The sequence below is a fragment of the Lytechinus pictus genome, chromosome 4 (assembly GCF_037042905.1).
Source record: "Lytechinus pictus isolate F3 Inbred chromosome 4, Lp3.0, whole genome shotgun sequence".
In the NCBI taxonomy this organism is placed as follows: Eukaryota; Metazoa; Echinodermata; class Echinoidea; order Temnopleuroida; family Toxopneustidae; genus Lytechinus; species Lytechinus pictus.
The window spans coordinates 4,536,113-4,552,023 of NC_087248.1; the positions used below are offsets into that span (position 1 = coordinate 4,536,113).

Consider the following 15,911-nt stretch of genomic DNA (forward strand, 5'->3'; position numbering starts at 1 on the left):
GTAAAATAAGCTCAAAACTATCAGAAAAGATCTTTCTTCAAATGAAGACATCTATTGTATACAAATACATGTACTTCATTTCTAGTGTACATTTTAGGCATTTCTATTCTTTCCAGGCCTGAGTTGCCGGCTCTATAAGAAGCTGTCTATATCTCTCCAATTTCTTGCCAAAGTTTGTCAGTAATGTCTCCTGTGAACAATGGTCACCATTATTTCCTTCCTTCTAAAATTAAATAAAAAGAAAACAAAAAAACTTCCATCAAATTAGTTGAATAATCAGCAAGTAACTTTTCACAAACTGGAAGAAATGATTTCAAAGTAAGTGAAACTGAAATAAAAGACAGCTATGATGATATTTTTGCAATAGATAACATTTTCATGTGGATTGTTACCTCTCCGAGACCAGCCTCTTTCCTCTCTTTCCTTTCCTTCAGGAATTCAGTCAGCCAGGTCTTGCGATCCTCACACCTCTTCTTGCTGAAAGCCTACAAGAAAGATCACAAAGATGGGAAAATAACATATCTATAATACTATCTCACCACTTGGTGACAAATATTACAATTGACAAGATTTCAATCAACAAGCCAACAGACATAAAAACAAGTGGAACGCCTCTGGCAGTCTCGCCTGCATTACGCAATTTAATATAGCAGCAGTGCTCATTTTGAAAACTACTATAAAATAATCATTCATATAATGACATAATACCACGTTCACTGACCATAAATGACATTTGAACGGAGACTTAAGACTGTCAACTACACCCATGTCCACATTTCATTCACTCTATCCATAAACTTTCAAAGTTATGATGGCACTTAAACAATTACCCCAACATGGCCTAAGTTTATTGACCTTAACTGACCTTTGACTTGGTTTTGTGACCTGAAACTCACAGGGGATGTTCAGTGATGCTTGATTACTCTTATATCCCAAGTTTTATGAACTAGATCCATAAACTTTCAGAGTTAGGATGGTAATTTAACAAATACCCCCAATACGGCCAAAGTTCATTGACCTTAAATGACCATTGACCATGGTCATGTGACCTGAAACTCGCACAGGATATTCAGTGGTACTTCATTAACCTAATGTCCAAGTTTCATGAACTAGATCCATAAATTTTCAAAGTTATGATGGTAATTCAACAAATACCCCCAACTTGGCCAAAGTTCATTGACCCTAAATGACCTTTGACCTTGGTCATGTGACCTGAAACTCAGGCAGGATGTACACTAATACTTGATTAACCTTATGTCCAAGTTTCATGGACTAAATCCATAAATTTTCAAAGTTATGATAGTAATTCAACAAATACCCCCAACTTGACCAAAGTTCATTGACCCTAAATGACCTTTGACCTTGGTCACGTGACCTGAAACTCGAGCAAGATGTTCACTAATACTTGATTGACCTTATGCCCAAATTTCATGAACTAGGTCCATATACTTTCTAAGTTATGATGTCATTTCAAAAACTTAACCTTCGGTTAAGATTTTGAAAATAATTTTCCCAACATGGTCTAAGTTCATTGACCCTAAATGACCTTTGACCTTGGTCATGTGACCTGAAACTCAGGCAGGATGTTCAGTAATACTTGATTAACCTTATGTCCAAGTTTCATGAACTAGGTCCATATACTTTCTAAGTTATGATGTCATTTCAAAAACTTAACCTTAGGTTAAGATTTGATGTTGACGCCACCGCCGCCGTCGGAAAAGCGGCGCCTACAGTCTCGCTCTGCTATGCAGGCGAGACAAAAACCTGTTATTTTTCAATCATTCATTTCTAAGCCTGAGAACTGAAATACATGTAGCCCCTCTAAATGTATTGATCAAATGCAAATTCAGTAGTTTTCGGCAAATAATGCATGATTTCCAAATCTAAAATTATCAAGATGATGTACAAGTGAACTTTCACGGTACTTTTCACAAGCCAGTTCTTGCAATAAATTTAAGGTCAATATAATAAGCCAGTTCATGGTTAGCTCATGATCAACTTTTCTCAAATGACCTTTGTGATTTTTCTTTAGGATAAGCACTATCATTTTCAAATGTAGATGTTGCGTAAGCATTACCGGTAGAATATTCAAATTCTAAGAACAAAAGGCATTGTATAGACCAGGTGACTAGAATAGTACATCAGGGTTTGGAAATCTGTTTTATTGTCTGCCTTTGGTACATTTGACTATTGTTTAGGCTACTGTCAAATGCCATGAAGGCTCTATTTATTACTCTTCAGCTTGGATGTGATAAAATGAATATTTTGAAAGGAATACATGAATAATCATCAAATCACAAATGCCTATATCAGTGAATTTGAAAGCCACCTTCATGGTTATCTCAAATGACCTTTTTCTGCTCGTGCGCAGTTTACAACCGTGAACAGACTTATTATAAATGCGTATTTAAATATATAAATAATTTATTGGTTGGATTGCTTAACTAAGCTAGTCGTACAGACTGTTTCACCCTAAGGCTCATCAGCGACTCTATAAATATATAGACATGAAACCATCAGATGAATAATGAATGAAACTTTCTCATCTAGTACAAAAACAAAGAAAATGGGCCTCATAACACAAATATTAACAATTGATTGTACAGTTGATTGCACAATTACACATGATTGTCATTACAATTGATCATAAAAACATGTCTTACGATCAATCGCTGAACTGAGCTTTATGGTAAAGAGACAAGAACATGAACTGAGATAAACAATTTTGGATTTGAATTTTAGAAATAAAATTATTTACCAAGACAATAGCTTCATCATCCTCAGGGCCCTTGTACTGGAACGGGATGCGATGACGGACCATGTCACTAAAGTATTCCTTGGCTTCTTTCATGGTACTTGTACCCAAACCTACAAGGTCATAGATCAAAGGTCAAAATGATTAACTCTTCAGGTAATAAATGTCCACTCTATTGTAACTGTAATATGCATCATGATATTGTACTGTTACAGTAAGTATGGAATGTGTTTTGACCACATAGCAAATGTCAAGTCAATGTAACTCATGTTTGTACTATTTACACGAGGTCAAATTTCACAAGATTGAGAGTGAGGGTGACAGAGATTAAGACACAGCCAAACAAAAATGAAAATGAATGTATCTAAATATTTGCTTATATAAGGTTGAAATCTTTTAACCCGTTGGAGACGGGATGATTTTGCTATAACACGTTTTCCATACACTCCAGCCAACAAACATGCAGGCTCGGTCCCTAATGGGTTAATAAAGGTTAAAAGAAAAAAGAATGTAAAAAAAAAATACCTTTGTAGTACTTGACCTTCCATGATTTAGATCCTGCCGTTTCTTCTTTCCACTCCTCAAACTCAGGTAGAGAGTAGAAAGGATGGGTTTCTTTCCCCTTGCTAACCTATATTCAATTAACAATATAGATATACAAGGCTTAGTGCTGCATATATATTGCATGTATTCCAAAGTTATGTCCCTGTCAATCAGTTCTGAGTGATGATTTTCAAGTTATATTCAACCCTTATAAATTTGGAATTACATTCATGTGAATGCATAGTTTGATATTAAATTATATTCAGCCTGACTGGAATAGGAAATTTGCAACATAACAATTGTTACAAGTTTTAGTTGAGAAGTGGCATACAACTTGCATCACATGTAAAGTACAGGTTAATACTGAACAGAGGGTATTTTTTACTAGATTCTATCCATTTCTAATTCAATTTATATTGAAACTGAGTATCATTGTGATCCTGATCGGACATTCTTACTCCCCTTCAGATTATTGACGCCTTACCTTGACAATAGGTGTGATGAACTCTTCCAAGAAATTGTGATGGAGGAGTTTGGGCCAGTTATGCTGGATGAAGTTGATAAGGAGACCCTTGATGTGGGAACCGTCCTGATCCTGATCAGTCATGATCATCAGCTTGCCGTATCGGAGTGTCTTCAAGGATTCTGGAGTCTCGTACTTGTTCTTGTACTGGAGACCCAGGATCTTGATGACGTTGTTGATCTCAGCGTTCTCCATGATCTGTAAAGAACAAGCAATATTAGAATGATTTTAGTCGTACCTTTTCTTACAAGTTCCATTTGTAATGAATAAAAAGCAGTAGCCTGTATTCTGAAGTCAGGTTTAACTTAGATCATGGTCTAACTCTGTGCTAAAATTATGGGAAGGAAAAAGTGTCAAAATTTGTATCAAGTTGAATATGTTTCTGTTTACTATGCTCTTTCCTGATTCATCGATGGTGAAGACAATCATCTATTTATACTTCTTAGACAATTATGAATGATTTGAGAGCCTAATGAGCTGAAATATGATATCTCTACTGTTGGTGATTTATGTAACAATTGGCTATCCATACTTAAACCACAACTTTAAACCTGAGTTTAAGTTAACCCTTATTAAACTGGGGAGGGGGGGTCAATTTGACCCCCCTCGACAAATTTCGTCACTACGCCGTCGCGCCAAATTTTTTGACCGCACCGCTCACTGAATTTTTACTTTCAAGTCTTGCGCATCTTTTGAGACCAAATTTGCGACGCCCGGGTACGCGGTTTCCGAAATTACACAACATTTTGTAAGTCCATGTCAGACCTGAAATTGCTCAAAAACGTGATTCCGTGTACAAAGTCAATGCAAATTGTGTTTTTCAACCAAAAATCATAAATGTATGATTATTTTCACTTTCGTTGGTTTTAATGGATTTATTTTATGCTATTTATGATCGCAAAAGGGTCCCTGACAAAGTTCATCGGAAAAAAACAATAAAAAACAAAGGTTTGAAAAAACAAAGAAATACATAAGCTTTTAAAAAACAATAAAATACATAAGAAATAAATTATATTTTTGCAAATTTTTTGTAGATATTTGTTAGAAATGTAATAATTGATACTCCCACCAAAAATTAGCATTCTTCTAGCTATATAGATTGAGTTAAAGGCAAAAACATACACAAAAAACCAAATTTAGGGCAAATATCATACGATTATTTGCATAATTAATAAAAAAATATAAACAATATTTTGAAAATTTTTCTATACAGTCTTGTAGTTTACATCTGGCTCTACGCGTGTGCAAATTTTCGCGATAATCGCGCAATCAGCGGCCGAGATCTGAGGGGGGGTCAAATTGACCCCCCCAGTATATACTGGTCCCAAATAGCCCAGTTAAGATAGGGTTAAACCCGACTTCAGAATACGGGCCAGTATATTTTGCGGACACAAAACATTTATTTTTGCTGGTAACACATTACAATTTGCTTCGCATTATTGATATGATAGTTCTAAAAAAAAAATGTTATATATGGCAGTGGGGGGGGGGTTGCGAAGGATTATACAGAACTCTGTAAAAAGTATTTTCCCACCGATAAAAACTTTTAACAGTCAACATATTCCCTGCTAAAAAAAATTGAGAAATTCAATCAAGGCCAGAAATTCAGAAAAATTATAATCACTCACCTGCTTGTGAGAGGCTTCCCTCACGTTGAGCAGCTTACCCCTGAGAGGGAACACGCCGTAGTGATCTCTTCCGACCACGCCCAGACCACTAACAGCCAGAGTCTTGGCTGAATCTCCCTCGGTGAGGATCAAGGTACACTTAGAAGAGTTCTTTCCTCCTGCGTCGTTGGCATCATCCAGCTTTGGGATGCCCTTCAGCTTGGAGTGCTTGGAAGAGTGGCACTTCTTATCCAACTGACTCTGTGTCAGGAAGTTAAAAAGAGAAGCCACTTGTGGTAACGATCTAAAAATGAGGTTAAACCTTATCTAATAAAAATGACTAACCAAGTGTTTGCATAATGAATATAAAACAAAAACATGGGCGACTGTCTATCAAAAAGTTGAATTTCTTGGGACCACAGGAATCTGTTCGACTAGGGAAAATTTAAAGGTCAAGTCCACCCCAGAAAAATGTTGATTTGAATAAATAGAGAAAAATCAAACTAGCACAACGCTGAAAATTTCATCAAAATCGGATGTAAAATAAGAAAGTTATGACATTTTAAAGTTTCGCTTAATTTCACACAACAGTTATATGTACATCCTGGCCAGTATGCAAATGAGGGGACTGATGACATCACGCACTCACTATTCATTTTGTATTTTATTATCGTTCAGTCAAGTTTTACATTATTGTCAATTCTGTATAAATTGAAATATTGTATAATTCAAACAATAAAAACATTTACATATCACTGAGTTATGCATATAACTGTTTTGAGAAAAATATGCGAAACTTTAAAATGTCATAATTTTCTTATTTTACATCCGATTTTGATGAAGTTTTCAGTGTTGTGCTTGTTAGATTTTTCTCTATTTATTCAAATCAACATTTTTCTGGGATGGATTTGACCCTTAACCCTAACAAGGCCGGGCTTTTTTGGCTGTTCTGTGGCCGGGGGAGGGGTTAATTCAACCCCCCTGAGATCTAGTTTTCAGTGTTGTGCTTGTTAGATTTTTCTGTATTTATTCAAATCAACATTTTTCTGGGATGGATTTGACCCTTAACCCTAACAAGGCCGGGCTTTTTTGGCTGTTCTGTGGCCGGGGGGAGGGGTTAATTCAACCCCCCTGAGATCTCAGCCGCCGATCGCGCGAGCGCCGCAAAAAATTTGCACGCTGGTACTATGGTAAAATTTTCCAAAATAATGAGATTTTAATTTATATGAATTAATTATGCTAATTTATGCATAAATCATACTTTTTTCTCTAATTCACTAAATAAAGCTCCTAGAATGCTAATTTTTGGTAAGAATATTCTTTGTAGCATTCTTAACAATGGCAATTGAAAAAAACTTCGGTTTGGAATTCAATTTCTTATGTATTTTATTGTTTTATCAATTTCTTATGTATTTCCTTGTTTTTCAACCTTTTGTTTTTCTTTGTTTTTTTCACCAGATTTATTGCACAACCTTTTTGAAGCATAATTATGCTAAAATCAATTGCTTTCAGCTGTTTAAAGTAAAAATAATCATATCTTTGTGAATAATGAGAAAACTCAATTTGCATTGACTTTGTACACAAAATCACGTTTTGGAACAATTTTTGGTCTGACATGCACTTACAAAATATTGTGTAATTTCGGAACCACGTACCCGGGCGTCGTAAATTTGTCCTCAAAAGATGCACGAGACTTAAAAGTATAAACTCTGCGAGTGGCGCGGTCAAAAAATGCGCGCGGCGGAATGATCGCAGAAAATGTTGGGGGGGGGGGTTGATTCAACCCCCCTTCCCGGCCATTTTAGGGTTAAAGATGACACGTTTTGCATCTGTTGGTCTAAAAGAACACTTTGTGAGTTAGGTGATTATTTGTCTCCTGAAATGTCAACTTATTTGCATATGCCAAATGATTCTAAAGCCCGACGCACACTATGCGATTGCACTAGGATCTGATTGCAGTAAGTTGCCAATCGCATTGGGACCCTGGTTGGAAAATGTTGCCAGCTATGTTGTAAACCTTGCCATGAATTGAATACCTCAGGATATGCTGCTATAACTATTAGAGTTGTAGCAGTAAATTAAATTTAGGTAATATCAAAATTCAAATTCTTTTGAGCATCAATCCTCTATCCCAATCTATGAAACTTTTTAAAAACTTTCCGTAACTGTATTAGAAATCAACTTACCGGTATTTCACTTCCTCTATCTTTTTTCAAATTCATTGTAAATTTTTATCCATAATTCATATTGCTTGTGATCATTAAAATGTTTATATAGCAGATTAATTTTTTTGTTAATTTCACCAACCTGAGCCTTGAACTTCATCCATGACATGATACTCTCTACAACACCACAAGTCAGAGCCTGCAAGAGAAAGAGAATGGATACAAAGGTAATTTACAGGAGAGAAATCTGAAACATGAGGGCTAAACATTTAGTCTCATTGAGAGTTGTCACTAATTCAACTTTATTCATGCTCTTTCAATTAAAAATTCATCAAGACATGTCTAATATTATGACTCATAACATTGCTAAAAATATTGCAAATATTGATAACAGAATTCATTATGATGAAGAAATCGCTTTGTTATTAATCAAAATCATATTAATCTAAGCAATGTTTTTTGGGGGGTAGGGTTACCAGCTTTCAAGTTATCAAAACTGTTTATCATTATTATGAACCATCCTTTGTTTTTTTTTTTTATTCTAACATAGCAAACTTACCCCTTTGATAAACTTTTCACTCAGTTTACAGTCTGAGCCAAACTTCTTGGCTTGTAAGGTCATGTTCTCCTTGGTCTGCGAGTCAAAGGTTGGGTTTTCAATCAGGCAGTTCACAAAAACCCAAAGGTGGTTCTTGATCTGTAGGAAGAATACATAAACGTATGGTGGTTGGGAAGTGTGGCTGGAACAATTAAAAGACAAATCCACCCCAACAAAAAATAAAAGGAGAATAATCCAACAAGAATAACACTGAAAATTTCATCAAAATCGGATGTAAAATAAGAGAGTTATGACACTTAAAGATAAATTCCAGTAGTTGCATTAAACACTGATTTCATGAGAAAGTCTGTAAAACCAGGCTTAATTGTCAGTATATCATCGAGGATCTAGATCTGGTACAGTTACATAAACCGAACTTTGTGAAATCTTGAAATCTACGCTGAAAAATGTTCAGACTGAACTTCCCCAACACAGATAAGCGCACGTGGGACAGTGTATAATTATTGCTTTGAGCGTCGGGCCCGACGCTCTACCCGTATCCTGTGCTTATTTGCTGATTTCTCAGCAATTACACAATTTCTTCCAGAATCCTTTGGCACATGCGTTTTATTTATACAAACAGACACTTTGGTGGTCATTTCATTGGATTCTGTACGAACTGATATCGTTACCAAAACTAGTTTCACAAAACAGTTATATACACATTCTGGTCGGTATGCAAATGAGGGGACTGGTGACATCACTCACTCACTATTCCTTTTGCATTTTATTATACAAAATATGAAATATTCCAATTTCCTCCCTGTCGTCCTGTGAAACAAAGTTTTATTCTTCCCTGAACATGTGGTATTACCATTGTTTTAACAATTCATGGTTCAATCAAGTTGGTCCTTTTTGTCAAATCTGTAAAAATTGAAATATTGTACAATTCAATCAATATATTACAAAAGAAATAGTGAGTGAGGGACATCAGCGACTCTCGTTTGCATGTCACTGAGTTGTGTACAACTGTTTTGTGAAAATTAAAGGAGACTTGGAGCAAGTTAGCTTTTGTGAAAGCAGAAAAATCTAAGAATAAGATCAACAAAAGTTTGAGTAAAATAGGACTAGCAATACAAGAGTTATGAGCATTTCATTGTCGAGATCACCAATGCTATGGAGATCCTCTCATTGGCAATGCGACCAAGATCTATGATTTCACAGATGAACAACTCTCCCCTTTTGGACACTGAAAATATACCCCAAAACATCTCTTTTTGCTCATTCTAATCATATGACAAACGATTCATCGATGATATAATGTTGTGAAACATCTGTACTTGTCCTCTCATAAAGAGAACACCTCACCTTGTGATAGACTCTATAAAAGTGAGAATATAAGTGAAATAAGTACTAAAGTAATGAGGGAGTTGTACGTGTGTGACATCACAGATCTTGGTCGCATTGCCAATGGGAGGATCTACATGGTATTAGTGATCTCGACATTCAAATGCTTATAATTTTCTTATTATTCATTCAATCTTCCTCAAACTTTCAACAATATGTTTTTTTGATTTTTCTCTTTGATATGGATTCAGCAGGTTTCAAGGGTTTCATTCTCCTTTAAGGAAAACTTTGAATGTCCTAACTTTCTTATTTTACATCTGATTTTGATGAAATTTTCACCGTTATGCTTGTTTGATTTTTCTCTATTTATTAAAATAAACAATTTTAATTGAAATCTGCGGCCTCAATGTCCCTCTCATTTGCCTTGGCAGTATTGTTGAGACTTTTATGTTTCCATTTGATGGTGATATACAAAGGCCACATAGAAAAAGCAGCCTAAGCGGCCTTGCCAAAAATAATGACATGTTAGGCCTAAGCAAAATACCCTGCCTGGGGTGATACCAACATAATATTCACTTCTTACAAGTTATTTTAACAATCTTTCACACATCCACAAGCTGCTTTAAAGGCAGACAGAATTTCACAGAAAAGTAATGTTCTTCCATATTGGTCAACTTTCTGACTCAAATATTTTGTCAATCTAACTTTCATGTTCATGATGGAATGGAATGTTCCACAAGAACAGGAGAAAGTACACACATTGTATACTGGCAAGCTAGTATCCGATGAATGGGGTAATTATATATCTGTAAAGTGCTTAGAGACGTCATCCTGATGTATTAAGCGTTATAGGAAGCAGAATTTTACTGTTATTTTTCTTTTAAAAAAAACACAATAATATAAGAGATTTATTACCTGGAATGGTTTTATATTGACTCCTCCCTTGTTCTTCCTCTTGACTGTTTCAATCAGTCTAGTAATCACCTGATCAGCGACATAGTCCACGTGACGACCACCCTACACAAGAAATTACACGATTCATTTCTGTGATGTAATCAATTCCATGAACAGACATAACGTTAATTTTCAAAGACTGACTTAAAAATATGCAAAAATTATAGTTGAGTATATTTTAGTATCTACACCAACAGTGCCATTTTAACAACACAAAATAAGCAATGTGCTGGTATGAACCACCTCATACATAATGGTGACAGATGTCATAACCGTGATTTGTAATATAAGTGTGAAGCTGGGAGTTAGTGGAAAAATAAGCGGGGCTATGGGTGATAACTGATAGGCCCCCAGAATTCTTAAAATAGCCACTGTAAATGGAATGAAAATATCTCAGCAAATATCATATTTCTGCCTATATGTCACAGTGCGTCAAAGTTTTTGAACAAAATAGATGGATTTCTAAAACAACTCTTTGAGAAAAAAAATGATGTTACACTGCTTGGACTTGAGGTGTTTAAACTTTTTTTAATCATCAACGCATCTGCGTTCATTTGTAATTCATTATTTGCAATAAAGTGATTTCCTAAGTCTGCATACCTTGGTAGTAGCAATGCTATTGACAAAGCTGACCTGCTGGAATCCTTTCTCACTCATACACAGACACACCTCCCATCGTGAGTTCACCTCCTCGTGAATAACTTTCAACGGTTCGCTGTCTTCCTTCTGAAAGCTCTTCAGAAACATATCCACGTATGACTTGAAGCCATTCACCTGAATAGTAGTATGAATGGATATAGATACAAAGATGTTATTCAGATACAAGATAATTTTATTTGTCTTAATATTATGTGAGTATTACATAGAAATTCTGCTCTATATTGCTTTTAGTGCACATACATGTGGAGTATGAATGGCAATTGCAAAAAAGTAATCATCGCTTTTTCTATTCTTACACCACTTCATGAACTGCTCTAGCCATAATAATTTGATAGCATAAAAAAGACAAATCACTTCAGGGAGGACCCACGTAGAGAGATTGGATAAACATACTTTATAGCATTGTCTAGGACATGGATCAATAGAAAACTAAGTAAAATTAGGATAATTTCCTTTTATTTAGGATGAGATGTGAATAGATCGGGGGCCGTTTCATTTAACTGTTCGTAAGTTAACCCTAAATAGACTGGGCTATTTCGACGCCTTAAGGCGACCGCACACCTTACGATTGGTCGGCGACCCGATTTCAGAGTAAAATGTAGTAAAATTTGATGCTAATATTGAGACTTGGAATATTTTACTGTGTAATGTTCCAAATCATCGTACGAATACCTATGTTCAAATCTGTGACTATGCTATCATCCTTCTTAAAATAAAAGGGAATTTAATATCTAGTCGTAATGAGGTCATAGCAGTCGTACGATTGGCTACGATTTGAAACTAATTTGGCTTTTACTCCAAAATAAAGGCTTGTAATCTTTCAAAATGGTTATAGTAGTATTCTTTCAATTAAAGGTAAATTGTGTCATTGGTTTATTTCAAAACTTTCTTTTAAATTTCACTCTTTGCTTTCCACGATATTCATAAACACGTTCTGAGTCCATACAATGTATTGCATTGGCCAGAAAGAACTGTTTTTATTCTAAAAAAAATAAAATAAAGATGAGAAGATTTGCCGAGTGAGCTTTTTTTGATTTATTTTTCGAACTAACATAAAAAATGAAGAGCGCCACCTTGAGACCAAATGACATCAATACCTGCTCATGAATATTCATATCTCTAGCTCTCGCCTCTGCGCGAGTCTCAATCAAGTGCCGATGCACGGTACAGACGCATGGGCGGGTACGGAGTATGTACACCGTGAATGCACGGGTTTCTTTCCCGGTTTCTATTGCATTTCGTCATCTTTGCTTCGTTGATTTGTATTGTTTCTCTATTTATCCAGGGTATGGAGGGAGGGATGGAGGGAGGGAGGGAGGGAGGGAGGGAGGGAGGGAGGGAGGGAGGGAGGGAGGGAGGGAGGGAGGGAGGGAGGGAGGGAGGGAGAAAGGTGCAAGGGAGAGAAAGGGCTATATTCTTATTTATTATATTTTTTCTAGTTTTTTATATGTATTTTTGTTTTTTTTCAGATTCACTGAATTGTTATCATTTTCTTCAGGTTCTGTATTTTGATGTGTTCATTATTATCACGTGTAGTACGTTGTAATTTCTTAATTGTTTGAATAATAGGCCTATGCTACATTTTTTTTAAAGGAAAAATTAGAAATCATTTTGTATTGAACTAGCTTGGCCGCCAATTTCGTTATTTGCTTTGTGTGTCCTATAGCTCTCCACCACTGAATTCGTCAATATACTGCCTCAACGTATTTATCAATTAAATTGGACAAATACCGCGTGGCCTAGTGTTTTTTTTTACAATATCCAGGGGCGGATCCAGCTTTCACTAATAAAGAGGGAGGGGGGTTGAAAAATATTTTCCCCGATCGATCCGCAGCTCAAAGCTATTTTTTTGTATCTATATAGTCGTAACAGTTACTCATAAGCCCTATAAAAAATGCGAGCGCAAGGTAAAATTTTCGGAAATCGTGTATTGTGTCCTGAAAATTGACGGATCCATGCAGCACGTGCCGGCTGTGCCCCCCGCCCCCCCCCCCCCCTTCAGAGGCACAATCAATATTTCTTATGTAAAAATCTATCGATATAATCATTTTTTTTGCTTGTCAAATTTTCCTCGGGAAAATGTGCCCCCCCCCCCTTTGAAAAATCCTAGATCTGCCTCTGATCATAACGGTACGTAGGGCCTATGGTGCACCGGGTATAGCGACTTCAGTTCCGTAAACTGTTCTCCCAGCGGGCCATGCTGATACCCCGGCTTTAGCTGGGCTAACTGCGCTCAAGCATTTGAATTAGTATATGGTAGTTCCCTTGTTTGTTTTACTAAGGCCTGTTTTTGTTTATATCGATTAGCTGATATTTCTTTAATTTGATATGAATAATACCTTTTTTATTGTAATCGCTATTTTACTATGTTTTATTATACAAGGACCAAGATGAAAAAAAAAACAGTAATTACAACTCTGATCTTGTGAACCTTTTTAAATATGACTGAATGAATGAATAAATCAATAGGTATTGATAAATAGATATTCCATCGAACCTGAGGCAATGCGAACACGAAGCGCGGGCTAATTGTTAATTTTATGCAGTGACATGGTTCCCCCCCCCCCTAGTCTGAATTACCCTCACCTTATTTTATTCATTCTTCCTCCTTATATTTTTTCTTCTCCCCCCACCCTCTGCTTTTCATTCTATTACTTGTTTCCCTTTCTTTCCCCCTATTATGCACCGCCAATAGGGTGGGGGCGCCCCGTTGGCCTCCTGGATCCGCCTATGATACCGGTACGTCAGGCCTGTATATTATAAGCAATTGATGTTTATGTAACATCGATTAACCCCCCCCCCCCCGAAAGTTTCTATTTGTATTTTTCTTTTCAACTTGTTATGGTAGTATATACTAAACAAGTATCACGTTTGACTTTGTCCAACTTTGTGACCAAAACTTTAGTACGGTTTTCTCAGTGAAATTGATGATGACGTCTCCTGGATGCCTCCCCCTTCACCCCACTCCTCCTTGGTCCTCTGGGTTTGGCGAATAAAATTGCGTACGTATCATGGAGAGATATATCGAGGACATACAGCTAGGCGGAATTATTTGGGGAAGGGGTCTTCCATTTATTTGTTATTCCGAAGTTCCGATGATGGTTCAGCGAATGTGCTCTATGCAAAATCACGTTTTGGCACGACTTCTAAGCGCTGGGCATGTCAACGGACAATAACAAAATAAATGCAAACATGTAATGGATCGAAATGGTAAAAAAATATATATTTTAAAGAAAACCATCGTTATCAAAATTTGATGCAGTCAAACCAACATGTTTTGTTAATACCAGTTTCAACTTACATTAAAAATTTTAACCCAAGGCCATATTAGCACTTTTTAGCATTTTTCAAAATGGAAAGTGCCCTTCTTTCAAAATGATGTGTGCCCCTTTTCAAAATAAAATACCTTTTTTGAAGTCAAACAATACATTTTAGGTTAGAAAATCACAAAAATTTTGGCTCGCGCTTCGCACTCAAATCATTTTGAAAGAAGGGCACTTTCCATTTTTTCCCTACTGGGATTTTTTTTGGGAGAGGGGTGCAAGTGTTTTGGTTACAACTTCTGCTTACAATGTTCAATTTTCAAGTTTGAATATCACAAATTTTCAGCTCGCGCTTTCCGCTTGCATCAATTATTGTTTATTCTTGGTTTCAAAACTTAGAATGTCCATCAGGTTGAAATATCACAAATTTTCGGCTCGCGCTCGCATCAATTATTATTTATTGGTTTCAAAAAGTGCTTAGATTGTCCAGTTTTCAGGTTGGAATATCACACTCGCGTCCATTATTCAGTTACATACACATCTTTTTCATGACAACAAAAACAATTGCTCGGAATGCTTGATTTTCAGGTCTTATTAGTACATGCAATGTCCAAAATTTTGAGCCCGCGATTTGCGCTCACAACATCTCGCAAGGATGCTCTTTTAACAATAATTTGCGCGGTAATAATTGACCAAAAAGCGAGTTTCACAACTTCAGATTTGAAAATGTTTCCAACCGCTTGCTTGCTACGCTCGCGCCCGAAAAAATAAAGCCTGATTACATATTTAATCAATCAGAAAAGACTTCAAAAAGGCTTTGCTCAACTTAATTAGTATAAAACGCACAACTACTTAACGCAGATGATAATCTCATGGTGAAAATTTCAATTGCATAAAAAATACATATTAATGCCCTCTTTTGTCCCCCAAATGAAAATACGTTCCGCCGCCCCTGATTATCACCCATCGCACTTGCTGGTATTTTTATTTATCGTCATTCCCCCCTCTCAAAGAAAAAACTTTTACTTCTGCCCTTTATTCAGCCTGCAATGGAACTTGCAGGAAATTTTATTTAAACGCGAGCATATCAAACAGGATGCAAATGGAGGTCTATTCAGCCGGGCATTATTTATACGCTTTGGATTCTTGTTTGCCTCGAAAATGTAAAATATTTCAAGAGTTCTTATATTTGCATTACATCTTTGTCCTTATTTCTCTATATCCGTAGCTCCACCATGCGCGTAATCGAGGGCCCTCGGGGCACGCCCCCCCCCCCCCCGGTAGGCGAAAAAGGGGCGCCAAAAATAGGGAGAAAAGGGGAGAAAAAATGAGGGAAAGAACAATAGAAAGAGAAAAGGGGGAAAGAAAGAGAGGAGGAAAACAAAAGAGGGAAAGGGGAGCGCCGAATTGATGTTCGCCCTAGGGAGGGGGGCGCCCAATTGATAATCGACCTATAGGGGCGCCGAATTTAAGTCCAACATAGATAGGGGAGCCGAATTGATGTTCGACATTGGGGGCATCGACTTGATGTCCGAATTAGGGAGGCGCCGAATTGA

General features: G+C 36.5%; 1 protein-coding gene across 1 annotated transcript in view; it reads right to left on the reverse strand.

Annotated features, from left to right (window-relative positions):
* The window catches only part of LOC129259677 (DNA topoisomerase 2-alpha-like), a 30,053-nt gene extending 18,853 nt beyond the window's left edge, over positions 1-11,200 (reverse strand). The window contains exons 1-9 of the mRNA XM_064098118.1: positions 11,033-11,200; positions 10,394-10,495; positions 8,153-8,290; positions 7,736-7,792; positions 5,450-5,689; positions 3,783-4,019; positions 3,281-3,386; positions 2,759-2,868; positions 393-485 (exon numbers count right to left, since the gene is read on the reverse strand). Of these exons, the coding sequence (XP_063954188.1) occupies positions 393-485; positions 2,759-2,868; positions 3,281-3,386; positions 3,783-4,019; positions 5,450-5,689; positions 7,736-7,792; positions 8,153-8,290; positions 10,394-10,495; positions 11,033-11,179 (1,230 nt within the window). The 5' untranslated portion in view covers positions 11,180-11,200. The remainder of the gene's footprint in view (positions 1-392; positions 486-2,758; positions 2,869-3,280; positions 3,387-3,782; positions 4,020-5,449; positions 5,690-7,735; positions 7,793-8,152; positions 8,291-10,393; positions 10,496-11,032) is intronic.
* Positions 11,201-15,911: the final 4,711 nt, after the last annotated feature.